Source organism: Nannospalax galili, unplaced genomic scaffold, assembly GCF_000622305.1.
Source record: "Nannospalax galili isolate Female #2095 unplaced genomic scaffold, S.galili_v1.0 scaffold702, whole genome shotgun sequence".
Classification (NCBI taxonomy): domain Eukaryota; kingdom Metazoa; phylum Chordata; class Mammalia; order Rodentia; family Spalacidae; genus Nannospalax; species Nannospalax galili.
In genome coordinates this window covers 2228536-2246881 of record NW_008348657.1, presented here as the reverse complement: position 1 = coordinate 2246881, position 18346 = coordinate 2228536, and the positions used below count along the sequence as shown (strand labels likewise).

The 18346-nt window shown below is 41.9% G+C and overlaps 1 protein-coding gene across 1 annotated transcript in view; it reads right to left on the bottom strand.

The window, feature by feature from the left end:
* Positions 1 to 18346, bottom strand: part of Disc1 (DISC1 scaffold protein) — a 253803-nt gene that overhangs the window by 10669 nt on the left and 224788 nt on the right. Inside the window, exon 12 of the mRNA XM_008845824.2 lies at positions 5059 to 5176. Within this exon, the coding sequence (XP_008844046.2) occupies positions 5059 to 5176 (118 nt within the window). The remainder of the gene's footprint in view (positions 1 to 5058; positions 5177 to 18346) is intronic.

The following is an 18346-nucleotide window of genomic DNA, read 5'->3' as shown; positions in this document are numbered from 1 at the left end:
ATTAGACAGGTCAACTGGACAAAGAATAAACAGAGAGACATCTGAATTAAATGATACCATATGTCAAATGGACCTAACAGACATCTTCCAATTATTCCACCCAAACACCAAAGAATACACTTTCTACTCAGCACCTCATGGAACTTTTTCAAAAATTGACCACACACGGGGCCACAAAACAAACCTCAAAAAATACAAAAATATTGAAATAATTCCATGTATTCTATCAGACCACAAAGCAATAAAGCTCAAAATCAACATGGGACAAAGCCCTAGTCACTACACAAACTTGTGGCGATTGAACAACACACTCCTAAATAATGAGTGGGTCAAAGGAGAAATTAAAGAAATAAAAGAATTCCTGGAATTCAACGAAAAGGACAATACAACACAACACAACCTCTGGGACACATTAAAAGCAGTCATTTATAAGGGAAGTTTATAGGTCTAAGTGCCTACATTAAAAATTTAGAAAGATCCCAAATAAATGACCTAACACTAAAACTCAAGGCACTGGAAAGGCAAGAACAAATGAAACCCAAACCCAGCAGAGGAGAAGAAATAACAAAAATCAGAGCAGAAATTAATGAAATAGAAACAAAGAAAACAATACAAAGAATCAATGAATCAAAGACCTGGTTCACAGACACACATCAAAAAGATCATTCACTATGATCAAATAGGCTTTATCCCAGAGATACAGGGATGATTCAATATATGCAAGCTAATAAATGCCATTAGTCATATAAATGGACTCAAAGACAAAACCACATTGTTATCTCAATAGATGCAGAAAAGGCTTTTGACAAATTTACGCATGCATTTATGTTCAAAATCCTAGAGGGAATTGGACTGGAGGGAACATACCTCAACATAATTAAAGCTATATACAACAAACCCACAGCCAACATCATTCTAAATGGAGAAAAACTGGAACCATTCCCATTAAAATCAGGAACTAGACAAGGATGTCCACTATCTCCAATCCTTTTCAATATAGTGCTTGAAACTCTTGCTAGAGCAATAAGACAGGGGAAGGAAATTAAAGGAGTACTAATTGGAAGAGGTCAAATTATCACTTTTTGCAGATGATATGATACTATACCTAAGAGATCCCAAAAGTTCCACCAGAAAACAGTGAACTGGCATGCTACAAAATTAATATACAACAGTCTATAGCCTTTCTATATACCAATAACAAGCAATCAGAGAAAGAGTACATGGAGATATTCCCCTTCACAATAGCTGCAAAAATGAAAAAAAAAAATCTCAGAATAAATCTGACCAAAGCCACCAAAGATCTCTACAATGAAAATTTTAAATTGTTAAAGAGATTGAGGAAGACACCAGGAGATGGAAGGACCCCCCACGTTCATGGATTGGAAGAATTAATATGGTTAAAATGACCATCCTACCAAAAGCAATATATGGATTCAATGCAATCCCAATCAAAATCCCCATGACATGCTTCACAGAATTAGAAAAATACATCCTTAAATTCATATGGAGGCACCAAAGACCCTGGATAGCCAAAGTAACCCTGAGCACAAAGAGCAATGCTGGGGGGATGACTATACAGATCTCAAGGTAAACTACGGAGCTATAGTCATAAACACAGAATGGTACTGGCAAAAAAACAGACACATAGATCAATAGAACATCATCGAAGATCCAAACCTGAGTACATGTAATTTCAGCCACCTGATATTTGATAAAGGTGCCAAGAACACACAATGGAGGAAAGACAGCATCTTCAACAAATGGTGTTGGCAAAACTGGATCTCGACCTGCAGAAGAAACTAGATCCTTATCTTTCACCTTGCACAAAAGTCAACTCCAAATGGATCAAAGACCTCAATGTGAAACTGGAAACCCTGAAACTATTAGAAGAAATTACTGGCAGTAACTTACAGGATATGGTGTAGGAAAGGATTTCCTAATTCAGAAGTTGCTCAGGAATTAAGGTCTGCAATCAATGAGTGGGACCTCATTAAACTAAAAAGATTCTGTACAGCAAAAGAAACAATTGAAAAGTGAAGAGAAAACCCACAGAATGGGAAAAAAATCTTCACTAGCGACACATCTGACAGAGGTTTAACATCTGGAATATATAAGGAACTCAAAAAAACAAAGAATCGAGAAATCAAATGACCCAATTAAACGATGAGCTAAAGATCTAAACAGAGAGTTCTCAAAGGAAGAAACAAAGATGGCTAAGAAACATCTCAAAACGTGTTCAACATCGTTAGTAATTAGGGAAATGTAAATTAAAACCACCCTAAGGTATCACCTTACCCCAATCAGACTGGCTAGGATCAAGAGAACAAATGATACCAAATGCTGGTGAGGATGTGGAGAAAGGGGAATGCTCATTCACTGCTGGTGGGATTGCAAACTCGCGCAGCCTCTATAGAAAACAGTATGGAGAACTCTTAAAAACTAAAAATGAACCTACCATATGAACCGGTTATACCACTCCTTGGCATATACCCAAAGGACTCATCCTACTGTAGAGACACTTGTACAACCATGTTTGTTGCTGCTCTTTTCACAATAGGTAAGAGATGGAAGAAACCTATGTGTCCCTCAACTGACACTTGGTTAACAAAAATGAATGGAACTCTATTCAGCAGTAAAGAAAGATGAAATAATGAAATTTGGAGGTAAATGGATGGATCTAGAAACTGTTATACTAAGTGAAGTAACACAGACTCAAAAAAAAAAAGAAATGATGTATGTTCTCCCTCATATGTGGCTCCTAGCACCAAATCCTTTTAAATTCCAGGTCCTTTGAATAAGATGATGCTATACATCAGTCCCTTCTGCATGAAATAACTATCATCATCACAACATCACCTGAGCCTGATCACTAAACATCACCACAAGTGGGCTTGTTGACGGTTGTGCTCATTCATTAAAGGAGGGCCAAGCAGGGTCATTGGACTCTCACCGGATTATCCAGCCACTCTTCTGAGCCAACTGTATGTGACTTGGCCCTAATCACACACGGCCTCCTGGATTTGGGGAGGCCTAAAGGATACAATCAGGGCAAGGCTGGCAAGAGAAGGCATGACCCATGCTGAGTAAAGGCTTTCCAGTGTGCATACCCTCAGGTCATACATACACCTCAGCAACTCCTCAGTTATCTGGGTAAGTATGCTCAATAAATTCATTGGTTCCCCAGTAAAACTTTAAACAAACATCAACTTGACACTAGGACCTTAAAAGGGAATAAGCATTGCTTAGCATCTCCAGAAAAAGAAGTCTCGCAACAGATGGAAAATTTGTTAATTCTATCTCATAATTATTTTTTAAAAAAGAAAATGAGACTGTAAAAGATGTTAAAAGGATATGGGAATGGAGATATTTTCCAAAATAGAAAAAATGAGAAAGCTTAAGCAAGTGATGAAGATCTGTGTAGGTTTCCTATGATATATAAAGGATTAGTTTAATACATGTTTAAGGGTGATAAGAATAGGAGGTAGGAATTGGCTAGGCAGTTAGAGTAAAAAAAAACCCAAAGAAATGTAGCCAGTTTTGGGGCTAAAAGTCAAAATGTCTTTGGGCCTGTTAACAACATACTCTGATTCAAAGGCCAAAAATGTCAAAAGTATTTGGGAGCTTGTATCTAATCCTTAAAAGATTTTAGGGTTACCTCTTGCAGAGGGGGGAATGTTGGAGGGGAGGGAGTGGGCATGGATTTGATCAAAACACCTTATTTACATGTATGAAATTCTCAATAGTTTCTGTAAAAGTTAAAAAAAAATTAACTGAAAGGCCTGTGAGCATGTCTGTGGCGGACTGTTCATTGAGGCCAGAGGACTCAGCCCACTGTGGGCAGCACCATTCCCTGGTTTGGGATTCTGAACAGTATAAGAGAGAAAAAAAGCTAGCCAAGAGTAGAAACAAGCAGGCAACATGGAGACATTCCTTTCTCTCTGTTCATGACTATGGATGTGATGTGACCAACTGCTTGAAATCCTGCCTTGACTTCCCCCCACTGATGGACTGTAACTTGCAATTGTAAGCTAAAATAAACCCTTCCCTCCCTTAAATTGCTTTTGGTCAGGGTGTTTTATCACAGTACCAGAAATGAAACTAGGACAGTGCCCATTCATCTGCCTTCCAAATAACTTGTCAATGACAAAGGACATGCACAGATCACCAGGGGTGCATGTTTCCCATTGCATACCCTCCTGAGCCCATGCGTCCTCCTGCCACCTGGCTGGGGCAGCTAGTTTTGATGCAGCTGTCTATAGATGTGGCACTAAGATACTGAGTCTGGTACAAGAATTATGATTGATCATCAATACCAAGAAGGACCATGGGGTTAGACTTGGAAAAGGAAACATTTACTGTGGTGTTGGTTTTCATACCCCACTACCTATCATATGTGGAAAGGAGTACAAAAGAACTAAGAGCATGGCTTTGGACTTTGATACTGGAAAAGTCCTTAAGGAGGTGAACTAGTCAAACCCGCTGGTTTCGGCTGTTTCTCCAGGGCCACACAGACCCAGCTTCACATCCACAATAAAAGCTCCATTTTGCTTTGGTTTTGTTGCATGCACGTCTGAACTCTGTGGCTGATACTTAGCAGTTGGGTTTAACAATCAGAAATACTAAATTGTTTATAGAATACTAGAGGTGAAGAGGTTATAGAGATAGCTCAGTGGTTAAGAGCACTGGCTGCTCTTCCAGAAGACCCAGGTTTGATTCCCACCACCCACGTGGCCACTAACAACCATCAGTTCCAAGGGATCTGACAACGACCTCTTCTGACCTACTTGGGCATTGCACAACACAAGGTACACTTACACACATGCAGGCAATACACTTACATACATAAAATAAAAATAATAAATAAAAAATTTAAAAAGAAAACTAGAGATGAAATTCCACATACAGAATCAACTCAGATCCAAGATGTGCGAAGCTACAAACAGCAGCCCCACCTATCCCTGCCCATCTGCAGAGGCCTGGGGAGATGATATAAAATTCCTACACTTCCTTTGGCACAATAACCTTGCAGGTGCATAATCTGAAGGATGGAAAGGATATGAAGGAGTGCCTCGTCGTGACTGTGCATCGCCATGTGAAGTTGGTCTTCCATGTGCAGGAGCTTAGTGCTTATGGCTTCGCATTTTTCTCCAAGTTCAGCAGAAATGATGGAAGATTCCTAGTCGGAAAAAGAGAAAAGGATCATGAGTCATGAGTCAGCTGAGGAATGTTGAGAGCTACGTGCACAGACTGGACACGTACGGGAAGCTCTCCAGCTTCTACACTCAGAGGGAACCCTGCTGGGGTCTCTCTTTTCCCACAAGGTTGTTTGTGAGAACCCAAGAGCCAAGCTCATGTCATACCTGAAGGCTGTGTCTGCATAGCTCCACAGGTTCCTGCCTTACCTGGTCTTTTTGAAGCATGACCATTATGTCAACTCCCCAGATGGACTTATCCAAGGGAAGTCTGAATTTTCCAGCTGAATTCTCAGGCAATTCACAACATGATAAATATGCTAGGAAAAGGTGCAGAGACATCACTGGGGGACTGGACTAACAGACAATAGAGGAACATTCCTTAAAGGCACCGGAACTTAAAAGGGCACTGAGGAGACTTTATTCATTTATTCATTTTTAAAAGTTTTTTTTTTTAATTTTATGCCTGTATGTGTACATATGTACCTCGTGTGAGCCCATGGGAGGCAGAGGAGAGTGGAACCAGAGTTATACATGGCTGTTAGCTGCCATATGGGTGCTCAGAACAGAACCCAGGTCCTCTGCAAGAGCAGCCAGTATTCTTAACCACTGAAGCATCTCTCTAATCCCTCGTTTAGTTTTGTGTGTGTGTGTGTGTGATCATGTGTGCAGGTGGGGTGTGTATTCACATGTGTGTGTATACATGTGAATTATTCCTCAGGTGCCACCAACCTTGTGTTTTGAGACAGAGTCTCTCACTGGCCTAGAGTGCACTAATTAGGATAGCCTGGCTGGCCAGAGAGTCCCAGGGATCAGCCTACCTCTACTTCACCAGGACTGGGATTACAGACAGATGATACCATTTCTGCCTTTTTATGTAGAGCTGGAGTCAAACTCAGGTTCTCGTGCTTATGTGACAAGTACTTTACTCACTGAGCCATTGCCCAGCCATGCAGGAGACTTTAAACACTATGAGGCATTTATCGTCTGTTCTTCTGTCGCTGTCACCCTGGCCTCATAAGAGCAGAGATAATGGTGCCTGGCATAGTGCCAGGCCCCCACTGAGCAACAGGCAGGTGGACAAGCATGTTCAGTGAACAAACAGCTGGGTCTTGAAGCTCCTGGCTCTTCAATGTTTCCCCTTCAAATGTGCAACCTACCCATGAGCAGGTGCCACCTTTATGTCACCTTTTTTTCACAGAACCACCCCACAAAAGTCTAAATTTTGCTTGGCCACTAGCTCATTGAAACTGCACTTTACTGGCGTCTTCTGACCCTCCCCACACAATCTGACCTTGGCCAGGTTGCCTGAGCCTGTTGCCTTCTCTCCCTCCTCTTCCTGTGAGTACACACTCTTCTACCCTCTTCTGAACTCTGTCCTTCCGTCAAGGCCGCACACAGTAGACCACATCAGTTTTGTGCTCTGTCCCTTCAAGTGCTGGAAACTCACACACAAAAGGGCCACTTGTTCATCCCAGGATCCCACATGTAATACCTGACCTGGAGAAGGCCACATATTCTTAAAAATAATTAACAAGGTCAAGAAAATGAGGAGAGAAAATAGGGAATCATGTAATAAAGGGAAAAAAAGTCAGGAATGAGCTCATAACTGAAACGACGTAACTGTAAATGTAATGCTTCCCCAGCTAATTGTGAAAGACATAGAAAGTCCACTGAAAGAATTTTGCATAAGAACTGGGGATAGACCCATACCCAAGAGTATTTTGGAAACACAGATTAGATTCCATAGGCCTTTAAAAAAAGACATAAGTAATAATAGAGGATGTGAAGGTGGGGGGCGGGGATAGTAAGGTAGAGGCAGAGGGGGGAGGCAGTCTGAATATAAGCAAAATACAACATATGAAATCCTCCAATCAGTACAAATATTTTAAAAAAGAATTAAAGGCTGTATTCAGATTAAATGGCAGAGCTAGTTCAAAAACTGCAAATACTGACTCTCACATAAAATGTTCAGTTGTGGTAGCACCTTTCCAAGTCTTTACACCATGCATAATATATTATAATCAGAATCCAGAAACAACAATTCAATCCACATACATGCCTTGACATTTGCTCCACTCACTCTGGAATGCTTCACAGTTTATGTCCCTAACAATCGACTCTGCCTTAATAAAACAGAGCTAATGGGAACTATAAATAACTATGGCAAATATTGGAGAAGTCTTGTATAATGTAAGAAATTGTATATACAAAAGTAAGGAAATCTCTGGACAACATGGAGGATACATGGATGCCATTAGATGGGCTTGAATGTGAGGCATGAGCAAAGGTTTGCTCAGAAGTAACCACAGTGTGCTGAGGAGAGGACAGCAAGGCAGAGAGCAACAGATGTGCACTGTGGAGCCTAAGAGCAGAGGTATGTCACTCAAAGACATGGCAGATGGAGGGGAAGAAATTACATGGGAGTGAGGGCAGCAGTGACTAGGACCGCGTCATGCTCAAATCAGCATGAAGAAGGAAGGGGCATCTGCAGAGCAGTGATTGACAGTGGCCAAACCACCAGTCACACTTTAAGGAGAAAGACACAGTGCCAGTGGGTAAACAGAGGCTGCTAATGGGAAACAGAACACAAACACTCAATAAACAAGACCAAGCTGGCATTTCCTCTTGAAGCATTAGCAAAGATGATCAAAGCCTACCTAAAACATGCCATTTCTGCCTACTTTCATTTGTAAAACTGTGTACAGACTGACAGTGAGGGTGTGAAATTTGGAACACAATCTCAGACCACATAGCAAGTCCTCTAAGTTGTCCTTGGACTCAGTAATTCCACTTCCTCGAATCTATCACAAAGAAATAGCTTACACATTTAAATTGAAATACTTTCCAGTAAATCTTTGTAATGAGCATATATGTATATCCCAAATTAAAATATAAGATTTGAACTACATAAAGATAACAGATTTATGAGTCCAAGAAAGAGGGATAAATTGTTTCAGCCATAACGAGAGTGTTTAGAGTCAGGTGTGGTGGTGCACACCTGTAATTCCAATACCTGGGAAACTGAGACAGGAGAGTCACTGGGAGTTCAAAGCTAGATTGGGATACACAGTGAGTTTCAGGTCAGTCTGGGTGTGCTGGATAACCTCAATTGTCAGCTTGACACACCGGGGGTGGGGGGGGACCTCAACTGGGGAATTTCCTCTAACAATGGGCCTGTGAGCATGTCTTTGAGGCACTTTCTTGGTTGTTGAGTGATGTGGCGCACTCAGCCCAGTGTGGGTGGTGCCACCCCTGGGAAGGTTCCAGGTTGCATAAGAAAGCAGGCTGAGCCTAGCCCAGGGAACAAGCCAATGAGCAGCATTCTTCCCTGGTCTCTGCTTCAGCTCCTGCCTCTGGCTTCCCTCAAGAATGAACAGTAATTGGGATGTGTAAGTCAAATAAGCCCTTTCCCCTGCAAGTTGGTTTTGATCAGAGTGTTTTATCGCAGCAACAGAAAGTAGCTATGACACTGGGCAACAGAGTAAGACCCAGACCTCAATACCTGAGGTTGACCTCTGGCCTCCACAAACGTGTGTACACATGTGCATGTGAACTTGCACACACATGAACATGTATACAAATAATACACATACAAAAAGTAATGTCTTACAGAACTTGTAAAACTTATTTTCCTAGTCAGCATTCTCTGAACAGCTATTCTAGTTTCATCTCTTGTTACTACGATAAAACATTCTGAGCAAAAGCAACTCAGGGAAGGACGGGGTTACAGTTTAATTCAGCTTACAGGTCACAGTCATCACTGAAGGAAGTCAAGTGGGAACTTGAAGCAGAGACCATGGAGAGACACTGTTTTGTGGCTCACTCGCAGGCTCATGTTTAGCTTGCTTTCCTATATAGCCCAGGACCACCTGCCCAGGGAATGGTGCTGCCCACAGTGGGTGAAGCCCTCCCACATCACTCAACCATCAAGAAAATGTCTCACAGACACAGCCCCAGGTCAATCCGATGGAGACAGTTCCCCAACCGAGGCTCCCTCTACCCAGGTGTGTCAAGTTGACAACTAAAGCCATCCAGCACAGCAACAAACAGCAGAGGGGAGGGGAGAGGAACCGAGTGGCCTGGCCTGCAGAGCCAAGTCGTAGATGGCTCCTTCTCCACATCTCCCTGGAACCTGGCCTCCCCTGTCAGGAAGCTGATCCCACAGGGACAGGCTGTGTGTGGATGTCAGGCTAAAAGCACCAGCTAAGGCCCCTATCCAGAACCATGTATGGTAGGGACTGAGTCTTCAGATGATCCTAGCCTTGGTTTATCTTTGACTCAATCAGCTGTCACTCAAGCACTGTGGAGCAGAGATGGCCTCCCAACCAGGCCCTTCCTCCAATTTCTGAATATCAAGCTTCATTATTTTATGTATCCTTTAGATTTATTTTTATTCACGTGCTTGTACACGTATCATGTGTCTGCCACATGTATGTAGATGCCTGAGGGGTCAGCAGAGAGCCTTGGATCCCCTTGGAGCTGGAGTTACGGGCAGTTGTGAGGTGGGTACTTAGAGGCAAAGTCAGGTCCTCTGGAAGAGCAGCAAATACTCTTAACTGCTGAGCAACCCGTCCAGCTCCATGATTGGTTATTTTAAGTCACTAAGTCCTCAGTGGTTTGTTATGTACCCCCACACAGCAACCAGAAAACTGGGCTACCTGGTTATCCTACATGGGACCCTGTGTGGATAGATGAGATTGTTATATAATGCTAGCAGGAAGCACACCCTGGTTCCTAGGCAAAGAGTGATGATCATAACAGACTAGGTCTTTCAAAATATTAGTGATCAGATCTGTCCCAGGGAGAGGGGCCCCTGAGCATGCTGGGAACTATGACCATGAGGCTGGGAAGCACAGAAAGAGATGACCAGAAGTGGCCATTGGTTTAGGTCCCTGGCTCCTCATTCCATGTTTGAGTTACTAAACAGTGCAGGCACATCTTCTAAAGGGTGTGTGTATGTGTGTGTGTGTGTGTGTGTGTGTGTGTGTGTGTGTGCACGTGCGCGCATGTGTACAATTTCCCAAGACACACAGCAGTGGATCACAATAAGACCAAGGCCCTCACTTTCTTTTGACCATTGGTGGACACTCAGCCTGACAAGATGCTTACATCGTGAGAGGTATCAGGAGAAAGACAAATGACCGCTTATCTCCCATCTTTCACACCCAACGTGACTGTGTGGAAGGACAGAACCGCTGCCTGTCTGAACAGAGGTGCCCTGGCAGTCTTCTGAGTGCACATGTGCAGGTCACGGGGGACAGTGTGGCCTCTAAGAAAGTGTAGAGCCCTCTGTTCCACAGCTGGCTTCTTTCTTCTCCCTGAGCAGCTTCCCCAAGGCTGAGACTGTGTTCTCCAGCCCGTGGGCTTCAGGATCTGCAGGGATCCCCTGGCAGGAGGGAAGGGGCTTTTACTAAAACACCACTCTAGTTTCTAAGTTTATACATTCTATTTGCTAAGAATTCATTGAAAGTTAATAACAAGTAAAGGAAATGCAATCTATGGAAGAACTCTTTCTGCTTGTACTAAAACAAACACTTTAAAATACCTAATGAATTTTTGGTATTTCATACAGAAAATCATCTTTATGTCTCCTTCCTCTTTGGCACGTTTCCATAGCCCCTCACCCCACCACAGGAGTTCATACATTCTGTCATTTTTGTTGAGGCTTATTATGTAAAGTTAGTATCCCTAGATGTCCCTCAGCACAAGTTCATCTACTGGGGTCTAGTCAGCCTATCTAGAGTCCCTCCCTCCCTTTAAGATCAGCTTTTAATATAGGAGTCCTGTCCCAGGACCTACATTCTGCTGACTCTTAGTCTCTGCTCTTTGCTCATTTGTGACCTTTTGTGTCCCTGGCCCTCTGTTGTATAAGAGAGCTTCGTTGATGAGACTTGAAAGATGTGTTAGTGTTTTCTTCATCCCTTGTTCTTGTTCTATGTTCTGTGAGCCTTAGGTATAGAGGCTGCATCCTAGATGTGCCACTTAGGCTTGGTTAACTCATAGACAACCTCTGTGTGTGACTAGATGTGGAACTCTGTAATTATCTGTCTCTTGAAAAAGAAGTTTCTTTGATGGGTGGTGACTGGGATACTTGTCTATAAATGTAAGGATCCATATTTTACACATAGTAAGAAATTATATCTGTCTAGGGATGTGACAGCCTTGGGGTTTTCTCTAAGATCTATGACCTCTCCAACTATGTGTATTTGGCTAGGTTTATAGTATTCCTTTAATTTCCTTCTCTTGTCTTATTAGTCTAGCAAGAGTTTCAAGCACTCTATTGAAAAGGAGTGGAGATAGTGGACATCCTTGTCTGGTTCCTGATTTTAATGGGAATATTTCCAGTTTTGTTTTATTTGTTTTTTCCATTTAGAATGATGTTGGCTGTGGGTTTGTTGCATATAGCTTTAATTATGTTGAGATATGTTCCCTCCAGTCCAATTTCCTCTAGGACTTTTATCACGAATGTATGCTGAATTTTGTCAAAGACCTTTTCTGCATCTATTGAAACGACCATGTGGTTTTTCTCCTTGAGTCTATTTATATGATTTATGATGTTTATTGACTTGCATATGTTGAATGATCCCTGCATCTCTGGAATGAAACCTACTTGATCATGGTGAAGGATCTTTTTGATGTGTGTCTGTATATAGTTTGCAAGTATTTTGTTGAGAATTTTTGCATTTATGTTCATTAAGAATATGGATCTATAGTTTTCTTTTTTGGTTGTGTCTTTACCTGGTTTGGTATTAGAGTGATGCTGGCTTCATAGAAGGAATTTGGGAGTTCTCCCTCTGCTTCTATCCTTTTTGAATAATTTAAGTAGTATTGGCTGCAGATCTTTAGGTGTCTGGTAGAATTCTGCTGTAAATCCATCTAGACTTGGGCTTTTTTTAGTTGGGAGGTTTTATATTAGTGCTTTGATTTCTTTATATGTTATGGGTCTTTTTAAAATGTTGATCTCTTCTTGGTTTAGCTTTGGTGAGTCCCATGATTTTAGATATCCACCCATTTCTTTTAGGTTTTCAAATTTAATAGAGTACAGGTTTTTAAAGTATTCCCTTATAATATTCATTCTGGTGTCTGTTGTAATGTTTCCCCTTTCATCTCTGATTTTGTTGATTTGGATTTGCTTTTTCTTTCTTTTGGTTAATTGGGCTAAGGGTCAATCTTTTTATCTCTTCAAAGAACGAGCTGTTAGACTCATTGATTCTTTGTATTGTTTTCCTTGTTTCTATTTCATTAATTTCTGCTCTGATTTTTGTTATTTATTCTCATCTGCTGGTTTTGGGTTTCATTTGTTCTTGCCTTTACAGAGTCTTGAGTTGCAATTTTAAGTCATTTATTTGTGCTCTTTCTGATTTTTAATGTAGGTACTTAGAGCTATAAACTTCCATCTTAGGGCTGCTTTTACAGTGTCCCAGAGGTTTTGTTGTGTTGTATTGTCCTTTTTGTTTAATTCCAGGAATACTTTTATTTCTTTCTCAATTTCTCCTTTGACCCATTCATCATTCAGTAGTGTGTTGTTTAATCTCCATGAGTTCATGTAATTACTAGGGCTTCTTACGGTGTTAATTTATTGCATTGTGGTCTGATAGAATGCATGGAATTCTTTCTTTCTTTTCTTTTTGTATTTGTTGAGGTTTGTTTTGTGCCCCAGTATGTGGTCAATTTTTGAGAAAGTTCAATGGGGTGCTGAATAGAAAGTGTATTCTTCAGTGCTTGGGTTATTCAGTAGATGTCTGTTAGGTCCATTTGATGTATGGTGTCATTTAATTCCAGTGTCTCTCTGTTTATTCTTTGTCCAGTTGACCTGTCTAATGGAGACAGTGGGGTATTGAAGTTCCCTACTATTACTTAGTTGGGGATAACCTGTGTCTTAAAGTCCTGTAGTGCTGTTTTTATGAATTTGGGTGCACCGGAGTTTGGTGCATGTATGTTCATGATTGTAATATCTTCTTGGTTAATTGTTTTTTTATCAGAATGAAGTGACCCTCCTTATCTCTTTTGATTAGCTCTAGTGTGAAGTCTATTTTGTCAGATATTAGAATTGCAACCCCTGCTCATTTCTTTGTGCCATTTGCTCATAATATTCTTTTCCATCCTTTCATATTAAGGTAGTGCCTGTCCTTGAAGGTGAGATGGATTTCTTGCAGACAGTAAAGAGATGGATTTTGTTTCTTAATCCATTCAATTAACCTGTGTCTTTTGACTGGGAAGTTCAATCCATTGACATTTAAAAGACATGTATTGTTTGCCATCATTTTGATTACTGTTTGCATTCTTTTTCTAATTTTGTGTTTCCACAATTATACCTTCATTTAGTTTCTTTCTGTTGCCCTCAGGATATAGTTGTTCCTTTCTCCATTCTTTAAATTGCTTCAAGTATTCTTTGAAGGACTGGTTTTGTGGACTTGTATTCTTTCAGGCTATTTGTGTTGTGGAAGATTTTTCTTTTCCCTTCAACTATAACAGACATTTTTTCTGGGTAAAGTATTCTAGGCTGGTGTCTATGTTGGCATCTATCAAATCTATGGTCGTTTAGAACTGGGAATACTTTGGCCCAGATTCTTCTGGCTTTCATAGTTTGCATTGATAGCCTTTATTCTGATGGGTTTTCCTTTATATGTGACTTGCTGTTTTTCTTTTGCAGATTTCAGTATTCTCTCTTTGTTCTGTACATTGTTTTTACTATGATATACTGAAGGGAATTTCTGTTCTGGTCCTATTTGATGTTATATGTGCTTCTTGTATTTGTATGAGACTGTCTTTCCTTAATTTGTGGAAATTCTCTTCTACAGCCATGTTTAAGATCTGGTCGATATCATTAATCTGAAATTCTTCTTCTTTCTCTATGCCTGTGATGCGTAGACTTTGTCTTCTCATGCATGGTGTCCCATATTTCCTGCATATTCCATTCCTATGTTTCAAAATGTTTTTCATAATCTTTGCTTGAGTGGTCCAAATCTTCAACTTTATTGTCCAGTGTTGATATTCTGTTTTCCATTTCATTCTTTCTAAGAGTGAGGCTTTCTTCTGTTGTTTCAAGTTGGCTTATTGAGTTTTTCACGTCCTTCTTCATTTTAGCCTGAGTTTCCTTCAATATTTCTATCTCTTTTGTGAATTCATTCAGAAGTTTATCCCTATCTTCTTTTAGTTCTTTGATTTGTTTGTATGGTCTTTAAATTTGTTGAATTCCTTGATCATGTGTATGACTGTTCTTTTATACTCTGTGTCCTGGGTTAGCTCTAGGGGGTTCTCCTTATAGAACTCTTCTATAGGACTGGTGGAGTTTGGTGGGAACATATTGTTTTGGTTTTCCATATTATTATTTTTCCATTGTGATTTGACATGTGGATTTCTTTTGTTGATTATGATTCTGGTATGAAATGCAAGCCTTCCTTTGTTGAGTTGAAGTCTGCTTCTGCTTGTATTTTTGGTGTACCTTGGTTGCTTTCTTATTGGGTATGTAAAGCTGGTTGGTCTAGGGTTCAAGTTCTCTCAGATCTTATATTGGGGGAAACTGATGACTTCAGATTAGCTACTCAGGAGCTCCTGCAAAGGCCCAAGTCAGGCTCCAGTCAGGTACACTAAGACTTCCTTCTAATGTCTAGACCCCTACTAGGGGGCATTCATGGCACAATTTGCAAAGTTTGCTAAGGGGAGGCCCGATTTAGGCACTCTCAGGTGGTCTGTTGAGGTCTGGGCCCCAACTGTAGGGCAGAGAGGTCTAGCCCTGATCAATTGGGAGGGGCCTCACATGGTCCCAATTAGGGGGTTGGGCATGGAGTGATTTAGGGAAGATCACCACCATGTGAAGGCTGGATCCAGGCACTCTCAGGCTGTCTACTGAGGTCTGGGCCACTACTGTCTAAAATAAACTCCTTCTCAAGTAAGTTGTTCTTCAAGAAAAATCTTTAGAAACACTGAAATTCCTGTTTAAGTCAAAATGGTAAATTGTAAGACATATGCAGTGGTTGGAGACCCCATCTGAGGATCTGACTGCTTGAGGCATGAGTCCCTCACCTTAAGATCTATTATGTCCCCAGCACTGTTAAATCCAATCATCTACAAGCAGCTGGCTTAAGCAGAGGGGATAAGGGCATCCTGGGCCTCCCCTGAGAGTTCTAATATGAGTAACAGAATGTTCCAGGTGGTATGGTCTCTCTCAGGGACAGTGTGTTCTGACTGGAAGGTCTCAGGAATCACCTAGTGCTGTTCCTCCTCTCCCACCTTAGGAGAACTTCTCTAAGTATCAACACCTAGACCTGAAGGCTGATCTCCCATTTCACCTAGTCTGCCCTGAGATGCTGGGGGGCTCAGCCTCACAGAAGGTAGGACACTCCCTCCAGGACCCAGGTACCTGTGGACTGAAAGTAGCAATGTTGACAGCTACCTGTTGAGCCCAGGAACCCGGAGTGTCTATAACACACCCAATATGGGTAGCCCACAAGGACAACTGTGAATTCCTTCTCTCTTTGACTACTGAGACCCTGAGTATGTGGCCTGTCCTCACCCCCACCACAACGATGGACTCTGAAGGATTACCTGCTGAGCGATGCCCAGCCCCTCTTCTTGTATTGAATTCTTCTCTGTGTGAAATTTGTAACTTTCACTTCCATTTTCAGTTTTAGAAGGAATGTGGCAAGAAAGAGCAAAGAAAACCTGTGTGATTGATACTTGGTAATTAAAAATGCCACCCCCCGGCCCCCGAAATTCTTAGCTGAGATAGTCTTCTGCAGAATCAGCAGTTTTGAGGATAACTTCTTGGGAGTTGTTCTGCATTTCAAAATGTCTTTGAAAATCCTCCAGTAATTTGCCTCATTGGGCAGTCTTTTCAGCAATTCAAATGACTGTTTTTTCCCTCTCTAGAAATGAAGCCTGGTGTTTTAGCCGCAGGGGTGACTGCTTTCCCCATGGTTCAGAGTAAACATGGCACTTCAGCAGTACCCCATCCCTTAGCTCTTCCCCTCTCAGACATCCCCACATCCATCCGCAGGCCTCAAGATCTTGGAATTTATCTTCTTTTAGGAATGTTTCAATTTGGAATTACTGCCCACCCAAACTTAGTGAGAGGAGGGTCTGGTGGTCCCCCCCCCACCAGGCAGCACCAGATCAGTACCCCACACACCTGCAATATTCTCGAGCCTAGCGTAGTTTCTAGATATCCAGTAGCCATGGGGCTCTGCTGGGTCTGCCCACCTGTCCAAGGTCTGATTCAGAAAGGCGTAGCCATTTCTCTTTCTTGTTTTCTTTTTCTTTCTGTTACTGCCCAGAGCCTAAATGTGTTTTTTAACTCCCTAGTGCTTTGGATTTCAATACTCTCTCTAAAGCTCCCTCCTGGCCATGTTGCTGCCAGCAGCTGCCTAGGTCAGTTGCCTGACCTTGATGCCTGCTCATCTTCTCTGTTCTCATCCTCTTCCTCATCATCCTCGTCCTCCTCCTCGCTCCCCTCACCCTCCTCCTGCCCGTCCTCCTCCTCCAAGCTGCCAGTTTACAGTTTGTGTGCTTTGTTTGAGTCAGTCTGTGCCTTGTCCTCACCTTGCACTTGTGTTCGTTCTTAATTTTTTTTATTTATGAGACTAAGAACTCCAAGAGGGGCCCCTGATTTCCCAGGTTTCATATGATGACTCTGCTGGGACTCCCCAAGATTTCCAGTAACACTTCTTTCTTGACTTTGAATTATTTAGTTGGCAAAGAAAATGGATTCATTCTTACACCCCTATATACATGCACACATGCACACGTGCATATACATATACATGTGCACACACACGTGTACCTTTTATTGGCCTCAGAAGAAGCCTGTGACCTTCCACATTGTCCCTCCATGAGGGCAGTGCATCAGCACCAGCTCAACAGGGCAGCATTTCAAACATCATTTGCAAAGTCACCTGGTGATCAAATCTGCTGACATCCCATTTCAGCTGTGTTGAATTAGAGCTGATGTTAGACTTCTGTCCAGCTTTCCCATCTCACAGAGCCTGATTTAAAACAGAAAACAGGATTCCCTTTTGGTGAGGAAAACTCACCAAAACTTTCCCTTCACAAAGACCTCCTAAAAACACGTACCTATAAAAGCATCCTCAGGTCCAAGAATAGGTTCGAGACCTCTGAGGGGCTAAGTCATGGGCAAGACAGCCACAGCCTCTATGGCCAGCCATCTCCCAGGGCTGTTTGTACTTAATTATGCTTCCCGTAAACAAGGTTATGTCCTTGCAGAGGACATTTTGGAAACACCAACATTTAAACCTTTTAAGCTGGAGTTCATATTGAAAGGTCATAGGAGATTCAATAATGGCTGTTTTGATCAGTATTTGGTCACAAAAGCTCATCAGGCTATACCTAGAGTAGGAGGAAACCCTGCGTATTGTCATTTTGAATAGGAGATGTCTTTGGAACAGGAAGTCATGGAAATTAAATGACAGGTGGGTCCCCTATGTCTGACAGCCCTGTGTAGGAAAGGCCCCACATCACAGAGCAATGTCTTTGTCCAGGGAGATCCATTGCAGACAGGACACTGCTTGCACTTGGGTTATATGCTAGGCCGAAGCTATTTAAACAGCTGACTTGTCAGAGTATGTCAAAAGTCATTCTAAAAGAAGAGCCAGGATAAGACCCACATTGGAATCAATCAACTGAACAAGAAAAAAAATGTGTAACTAAGTAACAGAGATCACTCCAGTGTTCAATTTAATCTAGGAAAGCAACAGGTACCCACTGGTCAATGTTCATATCGGTATGTGCTGAGCCCGGACTGAGTTCCGAAGCTATTGCCAACCTCCACTGTAACTGGGGTTGTGGTGGCTGTGGAGGGGCAGGACTGAGGCTGTTTTCCTGCCTGAGCTGCCATCTTGGATATTGTCCCCCTTTGCCTCAACTCTGCCAGTTCACCCAGGTCTGATTTTCCTCTGCCATGCAGTAAGGTATAGATAAGCAGCAGTTGCTCAACCACAAAACACCCACTTCCTTCAGTGAAAGCACATCAAGAAAAGACAGGTGTCTGAGCAGCCTCCTCGGCAGTTGCCAACATCTGCATTTACAGATTGCAAAGCTATGGCACCATTTAAGTTTAGAAAAATTAAAAACCTCGCACTGCTCACACACACACTTACAAACCACAAATGTGACTTGAGCCCTGGGATGTCTGC